Below are 13354 nucleotides of genomic sequence, written 5' to 3'. Positions count from 1 at the left end.
GTTCTTTTGTAATGTAGAGAGAATGGCCAGGTTTTATTTCCAGAATATCGCAGTGGTGGAGGAGGAATCCCTTCGAGCGGTTCCGCGCGCGAGCGCGTTTTGCCCTGTAGATGTCACCCAGAATATCGGCAAATGGAGTGGATAAGTCTTTGGGTGGACTGGCGGGGTGTAACGGCAACACACTAGGGATGAGTTTGAGATGTTCCTCCTAGATAAGACAGGGGGAATCGTGCCCAGCGGTATATGGGATTTCCCGTGCTGGGTAGATCGTCGATATAGATAAGCGACATAATCGGACAGACATAATTTCGGGCGGGCACTAAAGAGCAGGTGTACGATCAGATTTCCGTGCCCATCGAGCATCCGCGAATGCTATATAGCGTGTCGCCCGAGACGTTCTTATGATTAATGCTGAATGCGAGAGGAATTCGAATAGGAGCGCGTAGGATATTCTAGCCTCGGTGATATTTCCTGACCGAAATGTTACAGTCGATTTATATTCCGGTTGAAATGCCAGCAGGCGATTTTCTGTCGGAAAAGATGACGGTTCTCTTTAAAAAGTTAAATTTCTGAACGAAATTTGTTATAATAAATTGGATAACTGTGATCGTATTACAAATTGTATTTTTATCGCAAGTTTTAATTGTTGTTAACTTAAGTTAAGTTTTTATGAAAGGAAAGAATAGAAGTAAGAGTTATGAGGTTCTCTCAAGCGAGGACTGAAGTTTTCTTAATTTCACAAAATGTTCGATTTATTCCTTTTTTGAGGAACACGGAGAGAATAATTTTACTGAAGTTTGCTAAAAATTCAGCTAGATATAGATTTAAAAATAATTTTGTTGGACGATCAAAATAATTATTTAAAACGCTCAAAAGACTTGTCAAAAACATTGTTCATCATGTTTGAACATTCTACATAATTATTTTGATAGTCCAACAAAATTATTTTCATAAATATGAGAAAGAACGCCAATAATCGGTCAAAGTTAGATGTTATGAATACAATATTATATTCTTAATTTTTAAATTTAATTATCTCAGATATGACTGTGCGCCGAAACGTTCGGACATTAACCATCGATCGATCTGAGACGCTAATAATATAAATATGATAAGGCGTCGAAACATTTGGGCACATTCCTATATATGAATTAAATAATCCCCCCTAAATTAATTCGGTAAAGAACTAATTGCGAAAAATATTACGTCAGCCAGGATTAAAATTATTTTCAGATCTCGTAAATTTTTAGGTACTTCAGCAAAGCCGTTCTTTCCATGAAGAAGTTAAAAACGTTTTGAAAAAACTGTACTACACGTGTTATGTTTTGCAAACATTGAAAATATGACGGATTTATGCTTTTGGAACTAACAAGCTGAATCTTTTTGATTGTACAGGAATGGACACATGCTGACACATCGAAATAAAAAGCCGTACGAGTGCAAAGCCGAAGGATGCGGCAAGTCTTATTGCGACGCGAGGAGCCTGAGGAGGCACACGGAGAATCATCATGCCGGCAGCAAAATCAACGACATCATCGGTCCTTGCAGCCCCACGACCGGGCCTCATACGCCTAATACCCCCGGAAGCAATCCTAGCACACCAAGCACACCTGGTGCAACCTCCACGACGAATGGTCACGGGCATGCAGCCTTGAAGCAGCTTCTTTCCACCGAACCCGCGCAAACGCAACAGCAAAAGGTAAGTCATCGCGTCTCTTTCCAATTCGTTGAATTCTTTGACTAAATTGCGAGTAAGAAAATGCGTTATATTTATCATGTTTAATTAATTTATTTCCGTAAAATATAATTTTACTTGAAATGCGATTATTGCAATTTGTATAATTATAGTTACATTACATTGGTACTATTATTAAGTTAGTAAGCTTACAAACAAAAAAATAGAGATGACCAATCGATTCTTAATTTGTTTCGCACGAAACGAACGAGGGATTTGAGTCTCACGTCCTTATTGTTTCTGTCGATCCGTCGATCCTCGCAACGTTACCTGTACTGTATATTTCACGATTGAATTTTCTCGAAATTGGTCTGGAATTGCTGCGCCCGAGATGGGTTTAAGGGCTTACAGAGCGAACCTTTCAAAGAGTCGGTCAGCGTGCATCCAACGCGAGTCCGCAAAGATGTAAGAGGATTAGGTGGCTTTTCCGCGATTGCTGAGTATGTCGCACGATCCGTAACTAAAACGCCATTAATTTCTATATCGTCTTTATCATTCAATTTCCCCGATCCGTTTAACCGCATATCGAGCTTATATGATATTACATAATTAAGAGGAAATATACCTGTTTCCAACATGAAGACCACAAAATGAAATCTTCAAAATGAAGATGATAATTCCTACTCGCATAGAATCACGTTAATTAGAATTTGAACCCGCAAGTCAGTCAGGTTGTTGAGCTATATAGAGCGGAAAATTTCTTCTCGATCTCTTTCGAAAGCGTTCCTTCTCGCTTTTATCTCCTCGCTCTATGGATTTAATTTTATAGCTTGCTAGCTTTCGGTAACTTTTATTACCTGCAATGGTCCCGCCTTCCGAATGTAATGCACGACGATAACGAACTTCAGATTACTATCTCGCCAATTATTACAATCATTACTCGGACCTCGTGATAGTTTAACTTCTTTGCAACTCTGATGAACTTAATTTTCATTGGCCACAAGGTTGAGTGGATTCTCTTTTGAAACTGGTATAAATTATATCCGGAAAGCCTCTTTAAAAGTAGCTATTTTGCATCACCGAGCTAATTATTTCTCATTAATGAAGGAAATGCGTTTCGACAAGAAGTAACTTTATAAAATATATCAGTATAATTACTGTTCAATATATTATATATTTTGTAAAACGTAATATATCATTTTATATTGTTTCGATTCATCTAATAGCTATAATTTTATATTGATCACTTTCATTTTATTCCCTGTTTGTTTTTCGATTCACGTTTCCGGATAGTGCCAACCATCAGTCTTCCGAACGTGGTAAAACGCAGAGGCAACCGTTCCGACATCACGTCCGTAAATGTCACATCAGCAACGTCGCCATGGCTTTTAAACGTTATCGAAAGAAAGTCGTTAGTTCCAATTCTGGCCGTTGCAATTAAAGGACGCGAAGCGGAAACTTCACGCCGCGCCGTCAGAAAGGCCTTGCCCTTCTCTCTCTCTCTCTCTCTTTCTTGGCCGTTACCATCTTTCTACAGATTCGACCGACACGTAGGTTAGTAGCCCGCTGGCAAAGTTTATTGGCTGCGACCCTTGACCACGTAGGGCCGAGGTGGCTACACCCCGGCGCACCATTGTCGAGCGATAAAAGGGCGCGCGCGAAAACGAACCGTCCGTGAGGAACGAGAGAAGTCGAAAAGAGAGCCCCGAGGTGAGACCACTTTTCGTCTTCTCCTGCCTGCTCTCTACCAACCCCCTTCCCTTGCAGTACTCCTCTGTCAGACTGGTGGAAATTAGTTCTTGGCCGTAGAGCACGGAATTATTGCCTCTTTCAAAGTCGCTCGCTGCACTTGCATTCGAAGGCGAGTGAGAGATGCGAAGAGAAAAGCGCGCATGTTGGAGAGTGTAAGAAGAGAAAAGGAGCAGAGAAACAGAGAGAGAGAGAGAGAGAGAGAGAGAGAGAGAGAGGGAGGGAGAGAGAGAGAGAGATCAAGAAAGAGCTAGTAGGTGTGCTTCCGTGTGCGTTGCGCTGAGAGAGGGTGGGAGGGTAGTTAAACCGAGACTACGAATCTACGATATTGAGTTAGAAGTAAGGCGGGCCGACCCTGAAGTGGGGGCTAATAAAATTTGATGACCGGGAACTTCGTAATGAGAATGAGACGCGGAAAGGAGGTGAAATCGAGGGAGGCAGAGAGCAAGTAAGAGAGAATGGAAGAGAGACGAAAGCGGTCGGCTATGAAAACTTCTCAGACATAGCGAGCCCGCGATTTATGATATTTCATCGGACAGCCGCGGAGTCCGGAGAGTAATCTTTTGTAGTCATTAATTTTCTTTCGCTACGTCGTCGTAAGTTGCAGCCGCCTTTGTCGGAAATAGCGCAGCTGCGGATATTTATGAATTTGCTACTCCGACGCGTGAAATTTAATCAACGCCCACGGATACTGCGTTAATTATTCACCGTAGCTCTATTGCGTGTTAAATCTGCTTACGAATTCTCCGCGACGTCTAGTCTCAACAATCCTCGATCGACCGATAATGCTCGCACTTCAGATTTCAAATTTGATTTCTTAAAAGTTTTAATTAATCCGGCGATCCTCGATCTAAAAACATTCTAAGACGTAAATATGTATTCTTTGATAAGAAAATTATTTCTGCGGTATATTTTCACAAAAATAGATCAATTGTATTTTATGATTATCCCAAAAAACGATTATATTGCGATCGCAAACACAAAGTCTTCAGAGACATAATTAGTCATTTTTTATTGCCAACTAAATATATTCATTGATAGAATTGTAAATATAGTTATCATTACATAACATTATAGTAATAATAATTATATTGTAATTATACAAATACTAAAAATTTTTTCTCTCAGTACACGTTATCAGCTTTTCCTCTATAATCTATATCATGTCTTAAATTGTTACATACGAATACTTCATAAATGAGATTAATACAACTTAAAAAAATCAACCGGTATTATTACAACGCATCTTCAAAAGAAGCTACCAGTAGTGTTATTGGCTGCGAAATTATGTTGTGTAAGAGATTGCCGTGAGATTGCCCGTTGAATGAACCGAAAAGTCATCTCGCGCCTCTTCGAGCTTTCGCCTCGTTCGAATCGGTAACTTTGCGTACGTGCCGCGTTTGGGATTCCGCCGAGGACCCGCCATAAAGTCGTCAGGGCACAATCGCGCGTACGAAAGTAGAACCACGAAGCGCGAGAAGTAGGAAAATACGAGAGAGGAGCACGTGTGGTAGACGAGAGAGAGAGAGATAGTAAAAGGGACAAAGGAGGACAGTTATGGGAGGACAGGAGAGGGATAGTAGATGAGGGTATATGTACCGAGACGAAAGAGAGGAGAAGTGGCTTTCCGACGCGCGAGCAAGCTCGCGATTTTCCCGTCACGTAGAGATGCGAGCTCGACTAGACGACGAGGACGACGACGACGACGACGACGACGACGACGACGATCAAATTTGTTCGGGAATTCGAAATCGCTGGGACGGAACGATGGGTTGGGAATAAAGTGTATGCGGCAGCCGAGTGCGTTCGCGCCCGCCGCGCCCTAGGAACCTTTCAGTTGGTTCACCACGAGTGCAAGGAGGAAGAGACGAGTCGATGGAGAAGGAAAGAGCGATTCGACATCAAAAGGTGTCTACCGGTCGTTCAACTGACTTCGGTTCGAGCTTACCGAAAGACAGCCTCGTCTCTGAAAATCATGGTTACCGTCCCGGAAAATCACTGTATCGCTCCGGAGCCGTGCGCTAAGTCAAAGGATACGTTCTTTCTTCCTAGACGCGAGATTCTTCTAGTATAAAACTCCATCGTCAAATTTGGCGTTTTATTTGAGTCTCCTTGAAAATTGCGAGTATATACGGATCATCTTTATTATTGTTTAGCGCATCTTTCGTGAATCATCTCGATAATATAAAATTATTGATTTTGCAGAAAAAAATAGAGAGAGAAAGAAGAGAAAATTAAGAATTTAATGTAATGAAAGTTTATTAAAGTATCTCCATCAGCGTTAATAGTAATGCGATGTAAATACAATGATGCCGATATCACTGATTGATTGCTAAAATTTCTAAAAAATGTTGAATGACATAAAAAGGCGATTTACTTTATTCGGTTATCATTGCAAATTAAGAAAAATTAGATCTCGCAACTACTTTTGCGTAATGCGACGAAAATACTGATTTCATGTTTTATAGTGAATAATTATTTTTCTTTTAAAATGAATCGAGGCTAAATGATTTTATGCGTAAATTGGTGGTCAAATATCAAGCATACCAGGCGTCATCAGTGATTTTCAGTCGTGCAAATATTTGCCCGTGTAGGAATTACGGAATTCAATCTTGATAATACCGCTTCCATGAATTTTCGATCTTTGACGTGCAGTAATGACGTCAAAGAAATGTGGAATTTCATAACGTTGTCGTTAATGTATCGCGCTCGTTATTGCAACGAAACAACTAGAAAGGCTTTGGTATAATTACAGTTAATACGCACGTCCGCTGCACTCGCTCGATTGCAGGTTACACCGCGATCGCGGTGTCAGAAAACAAACCAAAAGGTGCATACTCAAACGCTATTTTTTTCCACAAAAAATATAATATGTAAACATAAATTTTTTAATGAACACATTCCATGAATGCTTCAATAAAATAATAAAACGTTTTCATATGCTTGTGTGAGACAAATATGAAATATGAAAACCTTTTGTATATGTATATGTTTTTATGTATGTCGGTGTCAGCGCAATAAAGCTCTTTTTATCTAAAAAAAAATTTAATTTTTTTTTTATACATTACACTTTAGCTTTTGTATTTATTTAATCAAACGTTCGACGTCTCTGTTCTCGACAAATGCGAAATGTTTAGCAAATATATTATTTTCGTCGATGCTCATTCAATCTCTCTGTCATCCATTTTAAAACTGTTGAACAATAAGAATCATCCAATCGTCCTCTCAGCGACGCGGCGAGAACTGGGTCGAACAACTGCTAGAGACTAAATCTCGAAGACTGATTTACGGGCGTCTCCGAATCGATTTATGCGACTTCGGACGTCCCGCCCGCGTCGCTGCGGTTCCAACTAATTTCGAGTCGCCGATGTAGTATTTTCAACCGAAAACAATTTTCCCGCTCTGCAACGCTATCCGACTTTAATTACATTATGGAATTTCATATCGCGCAGAACGTATTCAACGAATTCCGCGCGGTGTGATTCCGTGCATTCGTGATTGCCGCGTCGCGCATGTTAACCAGCACACGTTTGACGCTCGATAGAGTTAGCTTCTTGTCGACGCGGCTTCCACGTGACGAAACGAAGTCCTCAACCCCGAAAATAATTCAGTTCTAACGCAGACCCGATTCTCATTCTATGTCAGCCCCAGCCAATCCCGCTGTGGCGTGGAGCGTGCAATTGGCGAAATTCCTGAAATCTACTGGGAAGGATTAACTTTGAGGGTTGGACAATCGGACTTGGCCGTTATTAAATTCTTGTTTATAGATCGGAAGTAAAATACGTTACGACGATAAACCAGATTTCACGGTGCTGGAAAAGCACACGTTTTACGCTCCTCCCTGCACTCCATAAAGAAAATTGATATTTATATTTAAAAAAGAGCAGATTTTTCTTTCAGTTTACATTTCTAGACGGATAATTATAAAACCTTCTGTGATTGCTGTTAATTTAGTAATAACGAGAAACTTTGTAATATACATTACTTCGCCGTCTTTTTTTTAGCGAAACTATCTCATGTTTAATCGGCCTCGGCAGAACTTTAATTTAGAACCGTACGAAGTTTTTAAATTATTAAGCTAACACCGGATATCCCGTCCAGCGTATAATATTTATATGCGCTGCTGCTTTTCCGCTTTCGAACTTTTCTAGCAGTTTCATTTGGTTAATCATTCTACCAACATTGTTTCCGTATCCACTTTGATAATATTAATTATTACATAATTACTTTGAACGTTATATGAAATTCCAAATATTTAGCGTGTCATTAATAACGAAATTAATTATAACATTAATTGTTATTGACACTAGTTTTCTAAATAGACGGAATAATCATCACTGTTTATTGATGTTATTAAAATTATTACATGTGCATTAATCCAAATCAATATTGAAAGACGATACCAAAGAATAGTAACAATGTAAACAAAACTTTTAGACGATATATCCAATGATTTTTTTTTTCTTAAATAAAACGATAGAATATTCTTATAACATCATTTCTAAACAAATAATAAATGTCCCGTTTCAAAAAATATTTTAACTCACGAAATATATCCACCTTCTTTGAATAATTATGCCTCTACATTCAATCGTTCCCTTCATTCATCGCTTAATCTCTTGTAATTCCCAACCTTCTCGCGTTCCGTCGTCATCGAATTTCTTCCAATTCCGAGACAAAATCGCCCCGTACTTTCTTTTCTACGAGAGAATATATCGTACCTCCGCGGTGCAATCTTAACAGAATTACGAGCGTAATAGCCTCTACTCTACTTTGGTACTCCGACTGATTTATATCTGGGCTCTTTCATTGAATGAAGTCGATACAAATGACCACTAGACGAACGTTCTCTCGTCCGTAATGTCTAAGTATTGTAATAATGGATACGGTATCCCTCTCCTCTCTTGAATTATTAAACCCGCTCGAATTTAAGTTAAGTGCTATAAACAACTCTTCTACATTTAGACATATAAATACGTTTATAAACATTGCATCGATAATACGGTTTTTAATTTCTGGGTACCGTCCGTCGGGTAATTTTTCTACTTTACCCCTTGCAAAGGGGCCATGGTTGGCTGTCTGTGAAAAATAAACGAGCGCGTGCAACTTGGCGCAACGCCGTTCCGAGCCATTAAACTTGCACGCGGTAGCAAGTTTTTCGAAGCTGCGCATGCACTCTTCTCATGCACGAAGGGAGAGAAAGAAAGAGAGAAAGAGATCGTTGCATGCTATACGGCGCGTTGCACACACGCGAAGCGCAATGCTGTGTGCCCGTAGGGGCTTTCGATATTCCGGCGCGAGTGCCGCGCGGAAAAAGCCTAAGCACTACCGTTATTGATGACCGTCGTGTCGAACGGACCGCGTTGATTTATCGGCCCGGAGGAAAGAAATATTTCTCCGGGGCGCGCCGGAGAGAGGCGGAGATAGAGCGACGGGGAACCGCAGGTGATACGCCAAGGCGGAAATTTACGATAATATTTGCCGGGGCCGGACGAGCCGCGAAATGAAATTTCCACGATATGGCTTACACTTCTCGCGACGAGACCTTTTTCCCCCGACTGCGAATTTCACGGTAGTCACGAGAAGGAATCGTGACGTCGGAGATCGGAAAGCGGAATTTATCTGATGATAAATTTCTTTTTTTATTTCATTACATCTTAAGGGATATTTCAATATCCAGAAGTTGAGCTTTCTTTCGTAAACACGTAGCTTTAGAGAATTTTTTGTGCTACTTATAGGGTAAACTAGGGTATTATGGCCATACGGAAAAAATGGCCATAGGCCATAATTTCTCCAATAATTGATGAATAATGCATTTTTGTAGTTATTCTTAAAGATAATCAATATTTACAGTAGTTCATATGAGTACACACTGTTCAAAATAACAGGATTATAAATATTATCTAATATTTTTTCTTTCGACTATCTGCAAAGTTTTGCACGTGTCTGCTAAAAACTGTTATAATGTTTAATAAATTACAGTTAAGCTGCCATAACTAACATTACATACACAATAAAAGTACGTAAATTGCAATGTGACCTATAATTAATACTTTCATTTTCACTATTTATTTATAAATACTATGGCTATCTTAATATCATGGCCATCTTTTCCCTAAAAATCGGATAAGATGGCCAAATGCATACTTTGTAATATTTTGATAAAATGAAAGTTCTGTTTCTCTTTAATTTCGATAGTATTTGTTAAGCTTCAGTGAAAGTAATATCCCAAATATTATTAAAAAGTAACGAGAATAAATGTATGTTTTTTGCATTTTAAAAAACTATGGCCATCATACCCGAGTTTACCCTAAATATAAAAAATTTATTCGTCCTCAAAATTATGAAATGCCTTCCTTCTGATAATCATAAACTCAGAAACAGGAGACCGTGTCTCCTGAACATTATTTACGTCAAAATATTCCACGAAAATATCTTTTTGTTAGTGGAATAATTTACGAACGCAATGTAATATAAGAATTACAAAGAAACATTCGTTAAATACGATAGGAGATAATTAACAGGGAAAAGGCGAATATATAGTTTGCATCGATCATTTGAACGGTACGTTAATTAGACGATACATGAAGGAAAACGAATTGAGTTAGTCTGTTCGAGCAAGTATACAATGCTCCGACATATATCACGAACGGACACAATATCCGCAGTTTACATGCCGAGCCTCCAAGTCCATTACGCCGCGAGCTACGAACTAGTGTGTTCTAACGCCGTGAACAACCATTTCCTACGCGACGTACATCTAGCTAAGGTATATTTACTCCGAGCCCTCTCGTTGCAACCCACTGCGGCTCCAGAGACGACCCGAGAGATTCTCGACGAAAACTTGTTAACCGTCGACGAGCTTAAGCCACTCGAAGGCTTCGCCTTCCAATTTCTCGTTTGTCGTCCTCTACGTCTCCAGGTTCGAACTCGCGGCCATCCTCTCATAGCTTGGTTCTCTCCGTAAGATCCGATAGAAGCGATGGAGGAGGAAGCCGTCCCTCTTGGTATCATACCGGGTGGCCCTTTGATGCATTTACCACGAGCGGTCTGATAATGTGCAGCACTGCAAGTAGTAACGCTTTGGTCCGCCGGCTGACTTGTGTCTGCGCTCTTTCACTAGATAAGATAGATACAGACGAGCGTTATGGTATATTAAATATATTATACTCCTTACTCGTTACATGAAATATTTGATTTTTTAATGTTAATACTAAAAAGACTTCATTTCTATAATACGTTTATTATTAATTAATTTAATATTAAAGAAATTTATCGATCATTTTTTTATCTGTAAAGAAATAGGTTGTTATGCTTTTAATAGGTTCATTAATTAAGATTGAAATATTTTTTTAGCGAAAGTAGTGAATTAACGTAAATTTATGAAAATTGTAAATTACATATTACATTTCTTTATATAACATAGAAATATGTGATAGCGTGGAAGTAATATTTAATTATAATTATCTAAGGTTATTTATCGCACTTAAATGATAAATCAATATGAGATCAGCACCTTGGCTGGCACCACCTCTATCTTTCCACAAACGATCGGGAGAACCGCTGGGAAGCTATTTCGCTTGGGAGACCTTTATAAATTTACGTCGAGCAGCATGATGACGCGCCACGCTTCAAGTAGACGATAAAAAAGTAGCTGACTTGAGCGTCGAAACTTGGAGCGTATACACGAGCTGTAGTAAAAGTCCGCGTAATGATATATGGGAGTTCGAGGGATGTCCGCCTCTGCACCGGCATCCCGCCATCCCGGTGCACGCCAATAGAACGTTCCGATGAAAATTGCATCAACGAACGGTAAAATTCTGTATACCGATGTGAGAGGCTTTTGAGTATCCATCACGGCGCCGCTGTCGGTTAGGTAAAAGTATCTCGACGGAAATTGGATCGTCGCCCGCCGATAGCTAGGAATACTCTCCACCGTGTTCGACAAAAATTATCTTTTGGTAGCGAAGGGCACTTTTCCTCTTCTCTTCGTTGTTCTTCTCTTTCTTTCTTTAAAGTATTGAGCTACGTGTGTGAAGAGACGTTAATATTAAATTCTTTCTAACGAAGCACAAATGCTACCCTGAAAGAAAAGATTGGCTGCAGCAGCAAATTAGATGGTAAAATATGGCATAACATTTTTGATTGATTGCAACAGCCAATTTTTGATTGCTGCAGCCAATTAAAAATTGGCTATGCCATATTTAACCATAATCTAATTTGCTGCAGCAACCAATATTTTCTTTCAGTGTAAGATCCATAGGATATGCAGTCTATATCTATGATCGCGTTGGAGAACAAAAAAGAAAATTGACGGAGAAAACATTGTTCTTCTGATGCTTTTTGCGGAAAATCGTTTTAATGATTTCGCGGAATTGGAATGTGTCGCGATAACGACCCTCTTCAACGTTGGTTATAACTATTATCCCGAGAGATTTATCTTCAATTCTTTCAAATGCACATTCTCGGTGCGCGGCGCACACACACGAGATGTTCCACTGCACCACGTAGAATATCATTTCGAAAAATGATGGCACGCGCTACTCGGGACTCTCGTGGAAAATTGAATCATATTTTCTTCAGCTCGCTAAACTTCTAAGTCACGTAGCGCCGTCTGAATTTCGAGTTTGGGCCTTTTGGTCTTTTTATCTCGTTTCACAACATGGTCGACGCTGCACGATTTACAAAGTGGCTCACGTAGCTTGCACTTCTTTTTAAGTAATTAACTTGACTCTCTTCGTAATTTGAGTCACCTTGTATATAATTTAGAGTGGCCATCTTTGAGATCTCCGTTTCGTTGTACCAGAATCCGCGTGATGTTTTATGCAGTTGACCTTTCTGCCATCGCGTTGATCATCTTTCTTTGTGCCGATAGCACGATTGTGTATTCCATATTCATGTTCAGAAGCGAACCTGCGAGTGGACACGGGCTGTACATATTCGTTCTCTTTCCGTTAATCATCCGACGATCTCCGCTATCGGTGCTGCTCCATCATGTTCATCCATTCGCCGATCGTGCGTTACAAATCAAAGTCAGCAGCGAGCAGGATGGAGATGTGTCGTGCACCAATGTCGAACGGGATATTGGCATGCGAGAAGATGTGACATGGACAGAGACGGTGCATCCAAGGGGGGGGGAGGGGAAGGGCATGGTAGCCATGTGCGATGCAGCGCGGCGGCGACACGGCGACGTTTCGTGTTCAAGTGGATCCGAGCGTTCATTTGATATACAGCTAATTAGAGATCGAAATCGCGATTCGTCAGAGAGAGCAGCTCGCTTTGAAACGGATAACGGTCAGGGCAACTCTCGTGTGTCCATGAGGCTAATACCTCGCATGCGTGTTCACGTGCGCGAATGCGAGTAGATACGCCGCCGCGTCGCCAAGTATCATGATTATTAACCGGGTAATGAAAGAGCAAATTTTATTCATGTATAAGGTCACGCTCGAGCACGTTGCCGTGGAATGCCGAGCTCTAGAAATATATCTTACCGAGAAATCTTGAATGACAACTCTTTTTGATACGATCTATGTACCTACTTATCGTATATATTAGTTTGTTTGAGCATCATGTTCTCTTATTCGGCATCCAATTCCTATTCATCCGAGACATCGTTTCCAATCCTCGTTTTCAGCAGCCTCAACTTTAAGCACGCGCTGATATTCCGAGAAGGAAAATCCGATTATGAACATATCCGATTGAGGCATAATTAATTTCAGACCAAAGTCTTGGTTCAGGTTCTCACGTGGAATGTAATAACAATTTATAGGCTTTCCGATATGTTGTTCATATATCAGTGCTGAACTAGAGAGAGATTGCGAATAGTATATTTTATATTGAAAATGATGCATGTTATTTATCTATGACGTTGTAAAGTTAAATGAGCTGCGAACTAAACTCGCAATCGTTAATACAGTTCAAATTATAAAC

The 13354-nt window shown here is 40.0% G+C and overlaps 1 protein-coding gene across 1 annotated transcript in view; it reads left to right on the top strand.

Moving 5' to 3' along the window:
- Positions 1-13354, top strand: part of LOC108759758 (uncharacterized) — a 328570-nt gene that overhangs the window by 245319 nt on the left and 69897 nt on the right. Inside the window, exon 7 of the mRNA XM_018505367.1 lies at positions 1396-1699. Coding sequence (XP_018360869.1) covers positions 1396-1699 — 304 coding nt within the window. The remainder of the gene's footprint in view (positions 1-1395; positions 1700-13354) is intronic.

Source organism: Trachymyrmex cornetzi, unplaced genomic scaffold, assembly GCF_001594075.2.
Source record: "Trachymyrmex cornetzi isolate Tcor2-1 unplaced genomic scaffold, Tcor1.1 scaffold204, whole genome shotgun sequence".
NCBI classification, from domain to species: Eukaryota; Metazoa; Arthropoda; class Insecta; order Hymenoptera; family Formicidae; genus Trachymyrmex; species Trachymyrmex cornetzi.
This window is presented reverse-complemented; position numbering and strand designations above follow the sequence as displayed.